Source organism: Aplysia californica, unplaced genomic scaffold (assembly GCF_000002075.1).
Source record: "Aplysia californica isolate F4 #8 unplaced genomic scaffold, AplCal3.0 scaffold00129, whole genome shotgun sequence".
Classification (NCBI taxonomy): domain Eukaryota; kingdom Metazoa; phylum Mollusca; class Gastropoda; order Aplysiida; family Aplysiidae; genus Aplysia; species Aplysia californica.
The window spans coordinates 1,445,878-1,464,151 of NW_004797399.1; the positions used below are offsets into that span (position 1 = coordinate 1,445,878).

The 18,274-nt window shown below is 38.9% G+C and overlaps 1 protein-coding gene across 1 annotated transcript; it reads right to left on the minus strand.

The window, feature by feature from the left end:
- Positions 1-5,873: 5,873 nt before the first annotated feature.
- LOC101860563 (phospholipase B-like 1) lies at positions 5,874-17,609 on the minus strand (the record flags this gene model as incomplete). Its single annotated transcript, XM_005096481.3, is given in 9 exon segments — positions 5,874-6,862; positions 7,490-7,596; positions 8,403-8,588; positions 12,124-12,264; positions 13,322-13,522; positions 13,899-14,043; positions 15,558-15,722; positions 16,550-16,772; positions 17,390-17,609. Coding segments are annotated over 9 exon segments (1,559 nt in total), but the record flags the coding sequence as incomplete, so codon positions are not given.
- Positions 17,610-18,274: the final 665 nt, after the last annotated feature.

Consider the following 18,274-nt stretch of genomic DNA (forward strand, 5'->3'; position numbering starts at 1 on the left):
TCAATTTATGGGAGGAACACTTTCGAATTGTTTTGTGTGCCGTAAGCAGGCATAATTGGTTTATTATGTTTTTAAAGAACAACAACAACAAAAGCACAAAAAACTACCAAAAAAACCCACCACACTCACAAAGTTGAAATAATCATCCCACCCATTAAGCACAGAGATAAACTGGCAAGTATCCTTGTTTGAACAGATTATAATAATTGTACCGCGGTACCGCTGTTTATAGCAATAATCTATCCTTATACGGGGTGCCAACTATAGCATGGGATAACCCGTCTGCCCGATCCAGCCGTAGCGGGCATGACCCCGTATTAGATCATGGGTGTGATTAGTGTGGCTCTTTTCGTCTATGCAGACAGTCAATTTGGCTTAAGATGGTCTCAATGTTATCTTCATGCAGATTCTTTCACTTTCAAGGCTAATTCTTCCTACGCTTGAATATGAAGCGCAGATTCTCTTGCACTGCTTGCATGTCAGTGAGGTGGATCGAAGCTCTGTATTTCCGCTGTTTTCCTTTCGTCGTTGGCGCTTCTCCGTCTGGTTGTTTCAGAGGCTACTATCTAGCATAATAGTTCCTTTCTTCATCATTATCATCTATGTTCTCCTGTCCTCAGCTATTTCTTCCCAGATGCTGGCTTCTACTCCAAACTTTGATTAGCTGTTTTTGCAGGTGTCTTTGCACCTCGTAGGTGTGAATAACTTTGTTTAAAATTACGAATTGTTTATCAACCAGACTACATACCTTGTCCTCAGTATTGGGGTCACTATAGTCGGAACATGTCAATGTCTGCTCCCCCCCCCCCCTCTTCAGGATCCATCCCACAGTCTGTCTGCTTTACAGTCTCCACTATAATCAGAATCTGGTTGGAGATTCGTCGGACAGGTCCGCAACCAGACTACACGTATTGTACTAGCATGATCTTGAAACAGTAAGTCCCACTATTTTAAAAAATGTAATAAGAGGTTTGGTTCCTACTATATTTCAATCTCATCAAGGTTAATTCATAAGCCTAAAGGTAATTAAAACGGACAAACTGTACACAGAAAGTAGTCTTAAAAGTGTACCATTACAAAAATATAATCTCGCCCGGAAAAGAGCGGCTATAATGATTGATTTTCTCGTAGTAGTAGTCTGCTGCTAATCCCAGATGATTGTACAACACCAACGTCAACTGTTTACTGGCAGTAGTATTATTAGCAGCAGCAACAGCAGGAGTTGGGTGAGGCTCTGTGATGAGAAGCGGGGCCTCCAAATACATACATAATGCCCAGCAGCTCCAGAAGGTATTTTTAAAAAATAGTGTAGGTTTAACGCCCCTATCAAGACTAGTAGGCTATTTTAGAAGCGGGACCTCACAGTGTTTAACGCCCGTCTCCGAAAGGACCGCGCCACATGATAAATTCGTGTTAAGTGCCTTTCTCAAAGACACAACGTCGGACAGAGTTGAAAGGAGACCATTTTAGAGGAGAAAATGTTCCTTCGCTGTCCCGGTTCGAACCCGGGACCTATTGAATGAAAGGCGAACACCGTCACCTCTCGACCACGAGAGCCCCCCCTTCAACATCTTCCTTGCAAACCATGACTGGTGTATTGAAAGACCCGAAAGGAACAGTTATCATTGGAGGCCTTGTTTGTTTGTTTGTTTGTTGAGTAAAGAGAAGCACATCGATACAAAACTACCAGTGGCACCCTCCAACCACCCGCACCATTGGAAGCTGTTTAAATTGTTAGAATTTTTAAAAAGTACATGGACACGATATCCGCTATTAACACGTAGGAAAAAAGCAAGGAAGACAGACAGAGACAGCAGAGTGAAGGAAAAGAAGTGGCCCTTTCCAATAACTACTCTCTTGGAGACAGGACAATCACCAAGTCAAATGAGGAGACCGCATCGCCAATGAAGAAGTAAATGTATTGTTAAGTAATTGTATACCGGTAGGTCTAATGTCTCTATCAATAGGGCCTACTATTAGGTTATTTAAAGTCTCCGATAGGATGGAGCCAAACGGGCACAAAATGATTTTTGTTACAAAATGCAGTCAGCGATTCGAACTAAAGCCATCAGCATGGCACATATACCAACTGAGCTGACGAAAAAATAAAAAAAAAACAACTTTGTTTTAGTAAGGTTTTACGGCGCTTGCAACTGCACAAGGTCATTGGAGCGCCAAGAGGCGGATGTCAACAGAGAAGTCAAAACGGGGAGTCAGGCTTACTCTGCTCACCTCTCTAGCCTCAACTGCATAGAGTCTGCTTTGACTATCAAGGCACCCCGGAAATAGCAGTTCACTAGAGAGTGACAAACATACAAAAGAATTAGAGGAAAATGACGATAGCAAGGATGAGGAAAGAAAAAGCAGCATTCCATCCTATGTTGTTCTGGCACAGTATGAGCATGACATTGATAAATCAGCCCATTTAGGCAAACAGACTTGGGCAAGACATTGATAAATCAGCCCATTTAGGCAAACAGACTTGGGCAAGACATTGGGCCCAAGGGAAACCTCCTTGCCATAATAAAGAAACCAACATTAAAATAATAGGGCAGTCACATTTCCAAGCCACCAAATCTTGCTGAGGTGGTCCTGCAGGGTAGGGTTCATGGTAAGAGAAGGAGCTGGAAAGACAACATCCAAAAACAGACCGGCCTTAAGCTGAACAAAGCTGAAAGAGAACTGGAGAACAGGGAGGGGAGGAGGGTGGCCAAGTCATCTATTGTGTTCGCATGATTGATCACAGCCAATAAGTGAAGTCAAGCGTAATTGAATTAGCAAATAAGTCAAGTCAAGAATAATGGAATTCAAAAAGAAATAATTGTTTACACTTTGTCATCACAAGGCTCATATAGTAAAAACCCCTGCAATCAAAGGCAAAGGCATTTTGGGGGGAATCCAAAGAAACTGAGAGGTAAACATCGTCGATTGGCGAGATATGACGGAAAAGTGTTAAAAACTGTCTATTTTATTTAAGGGTTCCCTTTATTTAAAGTAAGCAACACACAGGAAACAGCAACAAATAAACACCAGCACGAGTCCAAGACAAGGAAAATGATCAATTCGCCACTTTGTTTATTTTGTTTTCAACATCCAACATTTCCAACTTAGAATAGCACAAAAAGTCAGGACTAGATTTCACAAGCTGTTAAACAAAATATATAGTGACTGTATCTATTCATCACCGAGATTTGACCATAATTTGATGAAGAATCTTGATTATAAAAACAATACCACACTGATTATTTACTGGTAACCCAAATACATGTATATCTTTCAATATTATAAAACAAAAGAAAATTGTTTTAAACCCCACCGAAACAAGCACGAACAAAACAGTGACTCATAGGTCAAATCTGACATATCGGCAAAATAAGCACCTTAAATTAAAAGCGAAACTGAGTGAAGTATTATGTAAAGTCCTTTGAGATTTAAACGGTCTCCTTTCTACTGCGTCCAACAAAATATGAAACTAAAGACAAACTAGTCTGGCAATCTAATGGATTATTAAAACTATTGTACCTTTACTCGCACATAAAAAAAAACATGGCACATCAAAGTAAAGATTAAAAAACAAAATAACATCTCAATCCTTCAAGTACTCATGCGGCCTTCTGCAGTTCAAGCACTGTAATACAATTTTCATTGGTCTAAATTCAAACCTTCCAATTCACAAGCAAAATTTTATATGTGACTGTGTCTTCGCTATTTTGACTCAGTAATCCAGAAATGGTCCTTTTCTTCACAAAGAAATTGAGCGAAATTAGTAATCTTATAAATATAGACCTCCAAGCAGAGGTAAAATTTTGAGACGCCTGGATTTGGTTTTAGGTTCCACTGTCCTTTATACAGGAAGGCTGAAACATGTCTGGCCCCTTACAACACACTCCTAACAAGAGCATTATCAACACATGGTAACGATAGCAAATACAGTGGAGTCCGCTTAAATAAAAATTTGCTAGACCCCGGAATTCCTTCAGTGCAGCCGCCTTTTTGATTTGGAGAGATTGCTCCAGTAGTGATAAAAAAAATGGGGGATTCTATTTTTTGGGGCTTACTGCTGTTATCGGATTAACTATGTTTGGTACCGGTATATATATATTGTTCCATGATGAAACTGCAAAGTTGAGATTTGATGTCTCTTTATCATGCAAATACTAATCAGCTGTAATATATAGTATACATGTATATATTGTGAAGCGCATAGAGATTGCTGTTTAGCAGGGATTTGCACTATACAAATGCTATCTATTATTAGTAATAAAATAAAAAGACAGCAGATTTGCAGCTGTGTTTGGGCCATATTCAGGTATGTGTAATAATTAGTTTTCAAAATCAGGCATATTCTAAAACAAAAAGCACTGAATACAGCCACGGTGAAATAATTCTTCAAAACAGTGGTAGAAAATCGCCCTCCCCCCCTTTCCAGCCTTTGTCACAATGTACACAGCATGAATGTTCACACCTCATACATTAACTACCCATCTACTATTTGAAGGCAATACTGTCAGAAATGGCAAAGTCACAAGGCTCAACCACAAAGTGATTCAAGGTACAAATACCTTCATGGGTGGGTATTGGACAAAGTAATATATATATATATCCAAAAACTCGCCACGGAGTAAGTAAATATAAAAATATCACATTTTATTTAAGAAATTTCAAAGTAGTGTTGGAAGTCTTGTGGTTAGGCTACCATTGTGGTTAGACTACCAGACTCGTAAGCTTGAGATTGTGGGTTTGGTGGTTTGAAGCTCAGCTCAGTCCAACATTTTTTTCAACGTTTTTTCCTCGTGAAAGGCACTTTTGACGTTCAATTTGGAGGAATTGTCTCTTAAATAACCATAAAGTTTTGCCAGGGGCATTTAATATTTAGTTTAGCACAAAGCGATTCAAAAGATGACTATTCAAAGGACTATCAAATTCAAGAAAAGAAAAAAAAAACATCTGACAGCCAACTGTCCGACATAAGTGCCTTTTCATGTAGATCAGTACAATTTACCGGCTGAATAAAAGGCAAACATGCTTCCGAGTAAACTTACTTGTTAGGGTTTTTCAGAACACAAAAGTTTAAAAAAAAAAGGATTTGATTTGGAAGATATTTCAAAAAGCATTTGATTATGCTCATCACAAAATAGCAAGAAACCTTGGTTTAAGATATCAAAATGAAATGAGCTGTACATTTGAGATCAGGTCATCAGCTAGAAAGTACAGGCAGAAAAAAGTTGAGTAATTCCAAAAAGGAAATCTTTCACAAAAGTCATACAAGTAAGAACAAAATGACATATCTGATGACAATCACGGACTGATTACCGTGCAAAATGCACATATAAATAGCTATGGAAATTTATCCTGGAAACAATTTATCAGCTGTATCTATTTCATGATATCTTATTTGAAAAAAAAAGACGATAAGAGGAAGAATATTACATTAAAACTAGGAAAAAAACCCAGATCTAAAAATGAAAAGGTTATCATATTTGACAACATGTAAAGCAAAAAACTACTTCTCGTTGGTTGGACAAGTTCTGTGGCAATCTGCAGGCTCTTGAAGAGAATGTTGTGTTCATGAAGATGTCCAGCATCGCCATATGAAGAACAGAGAAGCAAAATTCAAGCCCAGACTTGAAGCCCAGACTTGAAGCCCAGACTTGCTTTAATACATCGAGTATTGTTCAGCACAGCAAGTCCTCAAACTGACACATTTGCTTCATATCTCTCTCTCAGACAACAACTCTTGGGTAATTTCTTACTGACTGAATTCAGTATCAGTCTAGGAATCAACAAAAACTTAAAATACAGTTGAACCTGCTCTAACAGCCACATGTCTAAGACAATCATGATGTGCAAACTGCCAGCCCCCCCCCCCAGCATTTTTTTTCTAAATTATATTGATATTGTACAAGACATCCACCTGTCTAGGACAACCGCATCTCTCCTCAATTATGTGCGGGCGTCTTGTGTACCATTTCGACTATGTACTGATCTGGAAAACACTATATTCTCATCTCACCAACTCAAACACGAGAACTATATCAAAGCAAAGCCGACTCCCTTCAAGCAAAGACATATTTCATGTTCAAGCAAATACATGTTTCACAGGAGGAAAAAAAACAAACTTCCACATGAAAACCAGCAGTAATCTGCCAGTAACAACATAACCTAGCTACAAAAGTGTTCAGTAAACAGTGGAGGAGGTCAACAATGAGCAACAAAGGTTTTGATATGGAAATGGTTGGAGACATTGTCAATCTCCAGAAAATTTGACAGAGAAAAACAATCTCATCTCTTCAAAGGTGTCATGAATTCAGTTACAAAAGTTCAAGAAAACAATATTTTGGTTTCAGTTTCTTCTGCATAATTAACTTTCATACACAACAGCCAAGATCTGCCAGAAGCAAATTCTTCCCTGAAAATCTAAGACAGACCCAAGAAAGGAAATTCCTGTAGAAACACTCACGAATCAACTAAACAGCATTAAAACACAAAATGTTTCTGGTCAGACAGTACGTCAATACTAGATTTCTATATCGAGTGTAAACTTCCAATAAAGTTGTTTGGACCACAGGGATAACTGTCCTTTAACATTCCAGGGTATGTTATAAACATGTATAAGGACAATATTATATCTCTGAAGAAGGGAGGTACATACAAAAAACATCTAAGAAGGAACAACAGAGAAATATAGCATTCAAAATCTTGGCTGTGTTCTCACAAATGAGAAGTCATAGGTCAAAGGAAGACCTGCGTGGGAATAATTGGCATACTTGCCAGTCCATGAAAAGGGTGGAAAGTCATTCCCAAGAGTGGGGCCATTAATAATGTCAGCCTGGAATGCTTTCGCCATCGCAAGATCAGCAACCTGCAAAACAAAATAAAATGATCACATCAGTACAGCATTTCAACTGACTGACTCACAAACAGCATTTCATTGATGTGATTCTAATACCATGGGAGCTTCAATCTGCAGATGCAACTGATTTTCAGACATTGTTAATATACTCTTATTAAAGCAGAGTGTCTCTAGCCTTTCAGTAAGTCACTTTTATAGTGCAGGGCACCAATGGGCCAACTTCGACATTTTCTAGAATCTGTTTTTTAATACATCTTTGCAAAGTAAACTCAAAACATCATCTCTATTAACTTGAATATTGGTTGTTGTTTTTTTCAAGTGTTTTTTTTTAAAATTTCTTTGTATCAGACTTGAATTGGTCAATGATAGTTTGAGTAAACAGTTTTTTACCTCTGCTGTAAAATAAGCTTCCTGGAAGTTGACCCATTAGTGCCTGACACCAAAGATAATATGATATTTTCCGTGGTTCTCTTGCCAAGATACCTGACCAGTTTCTTATATTTGTATCCAATTGCAAAAGCGCAGCACAGTATTTTGAAAACTCCAAGCTCACTACTTTTAGAATATGCAATAAGCAGTAAAAAAAAAAAGATATACCAAAGAAATATGATTTACTAGCATTATCAAAACAACTACCTTTGTGTCATAGCAGCCATCAGGCATTGTCATACCCTTCACGAGATCGCCACGGGAACAGATTGCACCCCAAGGACTGCCGTAACTGTATGGGTCGTTCTTGTAGTCTGGAATAGAAAGACAATAGATTCAGAAGAACTTCATAACTAGTGATGCTGTTTGTTCATTTGGTTTTTAGTTTGTTTTAGTAAGTTTCATGGCACTAGCAACACACTTAGGTCATCCGAAGATCAACTTTACTGTTGGGACCTGTAAAGAAGAAGAGGTGCTGGGACCTGAGTAAAAGATCAACTGAACCGAAGATCTAATCAAGCGAGTTCAACACAAGTGGAGAGGACAGTAGAAAGATTATTGATCTAAGAGAGCTAAACCATTAATCCAGCTCTGATCGCCCTAGAAACAGATAAGTATGTGTTTTCATATTGTAGGGACAACTTATGTATACACACAAGACCTCCACCACAGCACCCTACGCTGCACAGAGCTCCAATATAATAATAAAATCTTTGGATATTGGGTTCCCAGTTCTTATCCTACAGTATTCATCAAGGACTCTTAAGAGTCTATGCTTATTCACAAATATTTTGTATACCCCCCCCCCCCACTAAATAAAAATAAAAACAAGGGGTAGGCAATTGCTTAGGACAATTTTTACTGTACTAAGAAACTGTATGTCTAGGCTGAATAAGAAAATGTATGATTCCACTGTTATAAGAAACTGTTTGTTTCTGCAGTACTAAGAAACTGTATGTTTTCACTGTATAAGAAACTGTATGTTTCGACGGTTTAAGAAACTGTATGTTTCCACTGTAGTATAAGAAACTGTATGTTTCGACTATATAAAGAAACAGTACGTTTCCACTGTATAAGAAACTAAAAAGGCCTAGATGGTAGATAACAATCTGTGGCATACCATTGTATCTCATGATGGCCTTCATGGATTCCATGTCCTTGACCTTGCCTTGATCTCTGCGGAATATGGAGGCCCTAGGAGCCAAGTCATAGGTGTACTGAATGCCATGCTTCTTCACATACTCGGGGTAGCCACTTTTCACGAATATCTCCTCAAAAAATGGAATGTTGTACGATGGGAAATATCCTGAAATAAAAACAGCACGAAATAGCATGAAGACTGACCAACCACCACGGCCCAAATTTCATGGTGCTTTTTATATAACAACAGAATTGTTAACTCTTATTAGCCAGAATTAAATTAATGGTTTTTCTTGAACAACTTTTAAGTGTCAATTCTCATTAAGAAAGAATATTTCATCATGTCTTCATTCAACTTGCCCAGAATCATAAACATGGATTTGGAGGACTGAACAGGAATGTGTTTCTAATTTCTAAGGGAAGTGAAAATGACACATTCTGTGTTTTTCTGGCGAACATGGGAAAATGGAAACAACAGGGAGTGTGTCACTCAGGCCAGTAGAGTTAATACTCTCCACAAAAAAAAATATACACACACCACATACACACACACACCACATACACACACACACACACACACACAAACACACCCACCCACCCACACACAGACAGACAGACAGATTGTGGGTCAGCAGTTCAAATGTACTAAGCCCAAAAAACAACATTTTCCAGGAGAGAGACAAAAACTAAAAACTATTACAAGTTGTACCTATGCATTTTTCCTGACTGTTTTTTTTTTCAACACTTAGAAAATGGGAGTCATGTCTCTCGGGCAAAAAAATACTGTCAGGGTAATCTCTTCATTTGTACTTTCTCTTAATGAATTAATTGTCAGGATTTTACACCATAATCTTTACAGTACAGGAGGGGATTTGAGGGGTGGGCTGCTTTAACCTGCCTGTCCGAACTGACTTGGGCAGGGAAGGATACAGCATCTCAGCAGACACAGATGTAGATGCTCAGTAAAAAACCTCCCCACATGAGATTCAAACTCATGCCTTCTATGAGCAAATACGAAGAGTATACTGATTACACCATACACACCCGCTTTTTAACTTGTAACTAACTACACAATTCCAAATAAAAAAACGAACAGTACCTTTATTCTTATCAGAAAAAACTGTTCACCTTCATAAAAAGCTACATAGTCTCACAGAGAGCAATGTTAATCAACAGCAGGAAGAAATACTTGTGGTCAAGCCATCAGCCCATCTGGAGTGGTGTGACAACTTACGGGTCTAGGGTTCAAACCCGGGTCATCCGTGTGAGAGCAGAGTGCACCAACCACTCGTTCACACCACCACCTGTACACAGAGTCATATTGACATTTATTTAACATACATCCTGTCTGTTTTCATCTGAGGTGATTGAAGAAGAACTTTATCACAAAACAAACATTCACAGAATTCACCAGTTTTAAATTAGCAAGCTGTACATGACAAACAAAATCCCCCCCCCCCCCCCCCATTCCTCTCTCTCTCTCCAGTTAGTCACAGAGCAATACCACACTGGATTCCAAAGATATAACTTATCACTCTTATCGCTCTCACATTATTTGTAAAAGAAGGGTATTGACCCTACCACCAGAGTGTCAGTGTCTCACTCATGTGGTGTTGGTAGTCTTGTGGCTAGGCTACTGAACTTTTAATCTTGAAGTTGCGGGTTCAGGGGTTTGAGCCTCAGGACTGACATAGTGTGCTCGGGAAAGGGACTTTGCACAAATTTTACTCACTTCATCCAGATGTGAATGGGTACCCGGCCATAGACAGCGAAAGATCTTGTCAGTATGTTAATGTTTTAATGCCTATAGAATGGCAGCTTGCCCTGTACAGGAAATTGACATTGTTTCAGTGCTATCAGGTCTGCTGGGGTAATATAGATTGTAAAGCGCATAGAGCTTGCTGTTGAGCGGGACTCTGCGCCATACAAAGGCTGTCTGTTATCTATTATAATTATTATCCTGAAAATACCATTTACGTTTTATTTAAACAATAAACAAAGACTGTTACTGACACGCACTAAACTATCATTATAAATGTGAATCCCGGCTATTTTCAGCTCAGTAACAGAATGGAAAGCGACAAAAAATATCTCATAATCTCTATTAAAAAGTGAAGTCCCTTCAAGTTCTGACAGGCTCTCTGAGCCAGGGCTTTGTTTGAGTTCAGCAGTGTGAAGCAAAACAGATGTTACCATATTCCTACCTGTCCTGGAATAAAGTGTCACTTGTCTAAACCCTAGCTAGGGTACTGCCAAAGTCATGGTATACGAAGAATACAAAAGTAAAACTGGTGACGTTCATACTGTAGTCCCTTTATTCAAATCCCCTTTGTGCAACATAATGATGATATAAAAAAATGAAAGCCGTCTAAATTGATCACAAATATGAATATTTCAACAGTTACACTAGTAGAAAACCAAACTTCAAAGAGTTTTATACACATGAAAGAAACAGGAAGTCTCTGAATCTAAATGTTCAGTTAGCAGGAACATGTAACATACCAGTTTTTCTTTCCCCTGCAGAATTCATTTGTGTTGTGTGATACAGACACAAATCTAAGATTTGCTATTAACTAAAAGACATAAACTTTGTACAAAAGCTTAAACACAAGAAACTGCTTGAGCTGCAACTTTTACACAACTTTTGTATCATTTTTTCCACACATACAGCCTCTTGCAGCTTCATATGTTGTTAATCAAGTGAATGGGTATAAACTCAGAATGCTGCCCAGGTGAAATGGGGTCCCATCTGCAAGAGAGTTTCTAAATAATTTAAACCATGACGGCTTGGAGATTCTTTGACACATTTCTGCTGTGCATCCAATTCATGTCAAATTTTGATACGATGTAGTTTTGCTTCTTTGAATATACCTACAGTCCATGCCGGTCAAACCATGTGAACCTCTGTTTGTTAGAATAAGGAGACAGGGCCCAATAAAAGCCATTCAGACCAAGGAAAAAGCAAAAACGCCAGACAGAAGAAACACAGAAAAAACAAAGAAGTAAGAAGCAGGACCTACCAGTGGAGCCCTCCTACTACCCACAAGTCTTTGCTTCCCCCCCCAGATGTTCACATTTAAATGAGAGGTATGCTAATGAACGACCACTGAAGGGATCAAAGCCTTTTTCAGTTTGAGTCGATCATGATACACTATAATATAGGAAGATTTATCAAATTTTTAATTTGTTTGTTTGAATAAAGAATAGCACTCTGACCAAAAAAAACCCCAGTCGTATAGTTCAGGTAAAACTAAAACTAATAAACAGAAACAGCAGAGAGACAGCGAAGAAGTAAAACCTACCAGAAGCAGCATCCAACCAACCACACAACATTGGATACCTCCCTCCCCCCCCTTCAAACCACCCCAAACTCATCTAACATGCGATCAGAAAACAAAATCAAACATACCTAATACATGTGTACAGAATGTCTAACATCCACAGCCCCCCCACCACCAAAAAAAAAGAAAGAAAAACAACAACAAACTCATCTGACATTCAATAAAAAACCAAACAAAAGCTTACTTGATTACAGAATGTCTCACATTCTCATATCCACAACCTCCTGCCCCCCTCCCTTTCCTCCTCTCAAACCCATCTTACATACAAATTTAAAAAAAAAGAAAACAACAAAAGCACACAACATACAAGTGTATACAGAATATCTCACTCTCACAGCCCCCCACCCCTCCCCCTCATACCTGCTCTCAGGATAGGCGTGGTGTCCTCGGCCACCACCAGCCCAGGAATCTGCTCAGCCACCCACAAAGTGTTGTCAGGCAACGGCTTCTTGGGAGTGATCAGTTTGAGGTCCAGGACCATGTACTGGTTGTTGTAGGAGCCTGGGACACAAATACAGAGACAAAGAGAAGGTTTGTTTTACTAGTATTAGTAAGTGTTTTACGGCACTTGCAACACAATTAGGTCATATAAGTGCCGAAGATTAAAGGTGTTACAAGAGAGTAACAAACACGAAAAAGAGGGAGGGGAGAAAAGGACGATAGATGTCTGATAGGAAAGAAAAAGCAAACCACACCAGAGCACCTGCCAACCACCCACACAAAGAGAATAAAGGCGTGCCACACCTAGAGATGTTTCTTCATTTACGGTCAAAATTATCCAAGAACACCACTAACTATCGAGGAGAAAAGCGATCGTCTTAGATATGTGGACGTCATGGGCAGGACAGATGAAAATGAAGAAAACAGACCATTTTCTTCTGAGGTCCCAACTGGAGGTGTTTGAATGTTTCAGACTGAAGTAAGGCCCGTTAAAATCTTTCTTTTTTTATTCGAGGGAGGGTGTGTGTCAGTATGTAAGTGTGTGTGTATGTTTGTGCCTGTGTGTGAATGGGAATGTGTGTGTGTGTGTGTGTGTGTGAGTGTATGAGTGTGTGTGTGTGTGTCTGTGTGTGTGTGTGTCTGTGTGTGTGTGTGTGTGTGTGTGTGTGAGTGTGCTTACTTGTCTGTCCATCTGTCTATGTGCTTGTTTGTATGTTTATAAGTGCATATCAGCATTTGTCTGTCTGTGTATGTTTTTCAATATGTGTCTCTCAATGTGGGTCTGTGAGTGTTTGAAAAGAAATGCCCAGGGAGGGGGGCAGTAAAAGTTAAAGGGCATGGGATAAAACAAAGAAATAGACCAACACCACTCAGCAAGCAAAAGACATGTTGATTTCTTTAAAAAACTTTAAAAAAATTGCAGAAGGATGAAAGAAGACAAACAATTATGAAACTTTCATATTTTTCATTTGAGTTTTGAGGTTGATTAATGACAAGAACATTAACACAATTAGAACGAACTTGTAATGCAGGGAAAGAGTAAAGCAGGCAGACAACTGTGGGAAAGATAAAAAGTAGGGCCTACCTGTGGCGCCTTCAAATCCACCCCCTTACTCACCTGAGTTGTATTTCGCAATAACTTGTGCCCATTCTTTCCCTCCGTGGGCCATCATGTTAGCAATGCGGACCCTCTGCCAGGCTAGCAGGGCTTGTGGGGTGACATATTTGTGGAGGGTTTTGTTGAAGATATTGTTGGTGGTCTGAAGCATCACAAGACCACTGTCCATTTGGTAAAAGTCATCGAGAGATTCCAAATATCCTGGAAAAGCATATATAAATCCTTATCTCCGAAAAAAACATAAGATAGTATTCAAGAAAGGGGTTCTTGTTTTTCAAGCAGTGTGGTGTTCACCTCTCATTCAAAAGGGTCCTGGGATTCAAACTTGACAGCACCGAAAAAAATTTTCTCCATTCAAGTTCTTTATTCCTATTCTGTCATCTGCTTTCATTTTCACTTTATTACAAAGTATCCCCCCCCCCCGCCATGCTACATTACGATAGGCCAGTTGTTTCCTACTCCTGTAAGACATAGCACTAGCTCCACTGGGACCCCAAATCCATGCACCTTCAGGAGAAAAAAAAAAAGGGGGGGGGGGCCCACACAACAGCAACCTTACTTTCACCAAATTTCTTACCTCCATAACTAGAAAACGACACCCTTTTAGCCGCTGTACTTGGATCATCAACATTGAAATTGTAGTGCTTGTAAATTCTGTTTGTGGCTTGATAGGCAAACCAGCTGGAGTGAGACATGAAGATGTTCTCATAGCCTGGGAGGATCTGCAACGAACACAAGAATAAGTCAACAGGATTCTTCTATTGGCTGATAAAGGTTTTTTTCTTCTAATTTTACCATTTCAAACTTGATCTTCAGAGCCCGCACAGGACACTTATACACCAACAAGCACATAAACAGAATTAATCCCATGTGGGAACCCCATTGCAAACACTGTGACTTCCACGAGGAGACCGTTGAACATCTTCTCCTTCACTGCCCAAACCTGGCAGTTTTTCGATGCAGGCTCCTACACACACCTACAGACTTACAAAGCCTGCTCTACTCTGGCGTTGACCAGATGACAAGAACATGCGGTTCTTGAGGGAGGCACTGCGCTGCCAAGAGCGAAACGCTCGCAGCTAAAGGGATTTGAAAACAACAACAACAACCATTTCAAAATGTCAAACATAGGCCCTCTCACTTAATGAGACACAATATATTTCTACTTATTACGCAAAACAAGACCGCAGCATTCATAATTTTAAAAACTGTTATTGTAATTGTAAGTGTTTGACACCCTCACTGCCATGATCTAGATGATTTAGGAGGTGGGCTGCATCAACCCTGCCAGTCAGGACCAGCCCAGGCTGAGTGGGATACAGCATCCCAGCAGATAAATAGAGAGACTCAAAAAAAAAAGCGTTCTCGCGTTGGAATTAAACTTACATTATCTTTGTGCCACAGTAAGGAATCTAACCTTTACACCACAGATGCCTGTTCACTGAGCCTACTATGCTATATCATATAGGCTACATATATCACTACTAGCCATAATACATAATGTTTACCCATGTGAACAATGCAAATGTCATGATTTTTATCAGCAAAACTACACCGCTACCAATACACAGAGAATGCATAGACAGATTAAATTAGTACTATTTTGGCATTCTTCACTCCTCCAATTTCCATTTCACTGACAGTCATCTCTGTAGAGATAATTGTAAACCGAGCAACTGTTAAGTGAATGGGAACAACGTGCTTCTGCGTGGTCAGCTCCTTTTATTTTTAGTTTTTCTCAGAGTTACAATTCTTCACCTAATTTGTCCTTGTTTATTAAGAGTTTTATGGCTCTTACAACACAAATGGGTCAACTGCCAAAGATAAAAGGTGTTACAAGAGATGTAACAAACACAAAAAAAGAAAGAGAGATAAGGATAATAGATGTTTGACGGGAGAGAAGGAGCAAACCACACTAGAGCACCCACCAACCATCCATAATTTGTCCATTAAGAAAAGAGGCTAAGGTCTTGATGATAACCCATACTTTGAGTCTGGGTATAGAGATGTACATTGACACAAAAAGTAATCTATGGCAGGACAAATGTAAGACATATAGACAGAAACAAAGAACAGTAAAAGCATGAACTTTCAATATGGCAGATAAAAACTACAATTCAACTACAACCCTGAAAAACATCAATTATGCTGCCTCAACAACTCGGCAACAAGATCACATCTAGATCTACAGTCTATCTAACAAAAACTTTGAACCAACATCAGACACACTGCATACCTTAATCAAAGCTGAACAGTGTCCATTCGTGTAGAAAAAGTTTGCTGCCTCATCAGCTGTGAATGTTGTCCAGTCTGGCGACTCAGAAGGTTGAAGTACAGTCATTATATCAAACAGATCCCCGTTGGCATTGAGGAAGTTGATGGCAAAGAAATCAAGTGCAGTCTGAAAGTGGAACAAAACAATTTGCATTCTTATCACCAATATGAAAACACATTTTCTGTTTGAGGTGCAAAAACAGATAGAGTTTAAGAAAAATGCAGAACCTTACATAATTATGCATACGCTAAGGTCAACATACATCACTAATTAGCATTTAGCATTGTGCTTTTGTCGTTTGTAAAAGTTTTTTTTGGAAATAGACAAGTCTTCTCTCATGGACAGTCTGCTACTGCAAACCCACACAGAACTGGCTTGAGGACAAAGTGTCAAGGAGAGAACATGTTTAGAAAGTTTTAGAACATTTACAACATTAGATCATATAAGTCCCGAAATAGCGCCCCTTTCAACACAGTAAGGTATTTAAGAAGAAGGATTTCTGAATCTACTACATATATTTCTGACTGCAACAAGCAAAATGTTTCAAACATTTAAAAATCAAGAAGCCTTATTGGGGATTTGAACCATGCTCCAACGTAGCTGACCACCAAACTTACAGGCTCCTGTCCTTATTGTTTCAATTTTTTAACAAGAGTACTCCTCCCTATAAACACACACTAATCATGCTTTTATAGGCATTATTAGCTGAAGACAGAAGGCAAAAGAGGCAGAGGTGACAAAGAAGAACATACTGAGAGAACTTGAATAAATGGATGATCAAAAGAGACCAGGATAATAATATAGTCTATTTAGGAGCTTGTGAGCAGACAAATGTGTGACAAACAAAGGCCGTTGCTGTCAGTTTCAGATCTGGCCCTTAAAGACAAAGATGAAGAATGAGAAGAAGAATGTACCACTTTCACACAAGATCTTATGCTTTACTTCAGTCTTACCTTGTCTGCTCCTCGAACACTCTTATACCCTGCATATAGGCCATCCAACTGAGCAAAAATGTACGACGAATGGCGCCACAGTGGATCATCTGGGTAATTGGAAGCCATTTGATCAGCCCAAGCCCTCTGTGTGGTAAACCATTTCTCCAGTTTCTGCTGCATACTTTTATCAGGCTTTGGGAAGAAAACGCTGAACAAGTTGGTAAACTGGGATTCCATTTGCCTGAAAGACAAGTAAAACTAAGCAAAACGTGTGCATAACATGCCTTCTTCAGAAGAAATGACATGATGTCTTTAGACATGATATGTTGTTGGCATAATGATCTACCAGAATGTATTATGGACCAATGAATCTAAAATTAGGAGCATTTTAGTTAAGAATATTTTTTGTAATGAAAATTCACAGCCTTACTGTAAATAAACACAGCAACATAAGATGGAAGGTTATTTTTAAACAATCTTATCCTCAGGTTAGGACTCTGCTGCCAGAGCAGAAATATACCAGTTTATGACTCAAGCCCCACCACAACCATACACTTGCCCTTAGGGAACTACAAAGCAAGAAGACTGACTACAAAGTGTACAAATATATATAGTACATAATATATATGACAAAGTTTGTGCTAAATTGTAATTAAAAAAAAAAAAGAATTTTCCTCAAGCCAAGGTGTTCTTCCTCCCTGAAATTAGTATTCATTACATACCTTTTATTCTTCAGCCCCAAAAAAAGAAAATGTCTGCCGAACCATCATCCCATACTTTTGGAATTCAAACCCCCCTCCCACCTCATTACAATAACATCACTTTCACTAGTCACTAGACAGAAGCAATTTGTCCAACCTGAAAGTCAAAACTCCTTCCATGAAGCCAGCCGCATACATGATCTCCTCATTGGTTTGACTAGGGCCAAAGCCAGAGCTGATGTCCAGAATACCCCAGCCAGTGGAGAGAAGAGTATCGTTGAAGGCTCCAACTGCTGTGGCACCATGCCAGTCTAAGGTTCCGCTTACAAATTTGCAGTCTCTTTTCTTGCAGTATACACTGCCATCTTGAAAAGAGCCTGTACAATTAAATTAAATAAAATTCAATGAAAAAAACAACAACTAACAAAAGGTCCATAAAACTTGTTATGCAGTTATTAACAGACAAACCCACAGCATTTCTTTTAGGTCTACACAACTTCCTTGATGCCTGATTTCCATGCTTTTGTTCATGTGCTTAAGAAAAACAAATTTGAAAAGATTCATTATCATGAAGAATCGGATCTGAAACAGACATTGATGATCATGTATGGCCATTCATTTTTTTGTTCGATGCTCTTAAAAAAACCTATGTCATCACAGTCTTTCAACATAACTAATTTGTTCAGGTTCTCTAATAAATACAGTGGGTCCCAGCTATGACAGGACCACCAGGACTGACATAATGTCTCTGTTATTATAACCGAACCCTGTTATAGTCAGGGATCAAGTTTACATACACTAACTAATGATTAACGAATGGGTTCACTTTTATAAACACATAAATAATCCTCACTTTCATACACTTTGAATGGATATGCATTTAACCTTCATATTCATCAGAAGTCTGTGATGACCATCCAACTTAAACTATGAAAAGATGTGTTGTGTCCATTGTGCTAATCAACATAAGCATTGATAGTCATAATGTTAGATTATAAGAGTCTGATCAAGTTCAGTTTAGTTGCCAGTCTACTGTGATGTT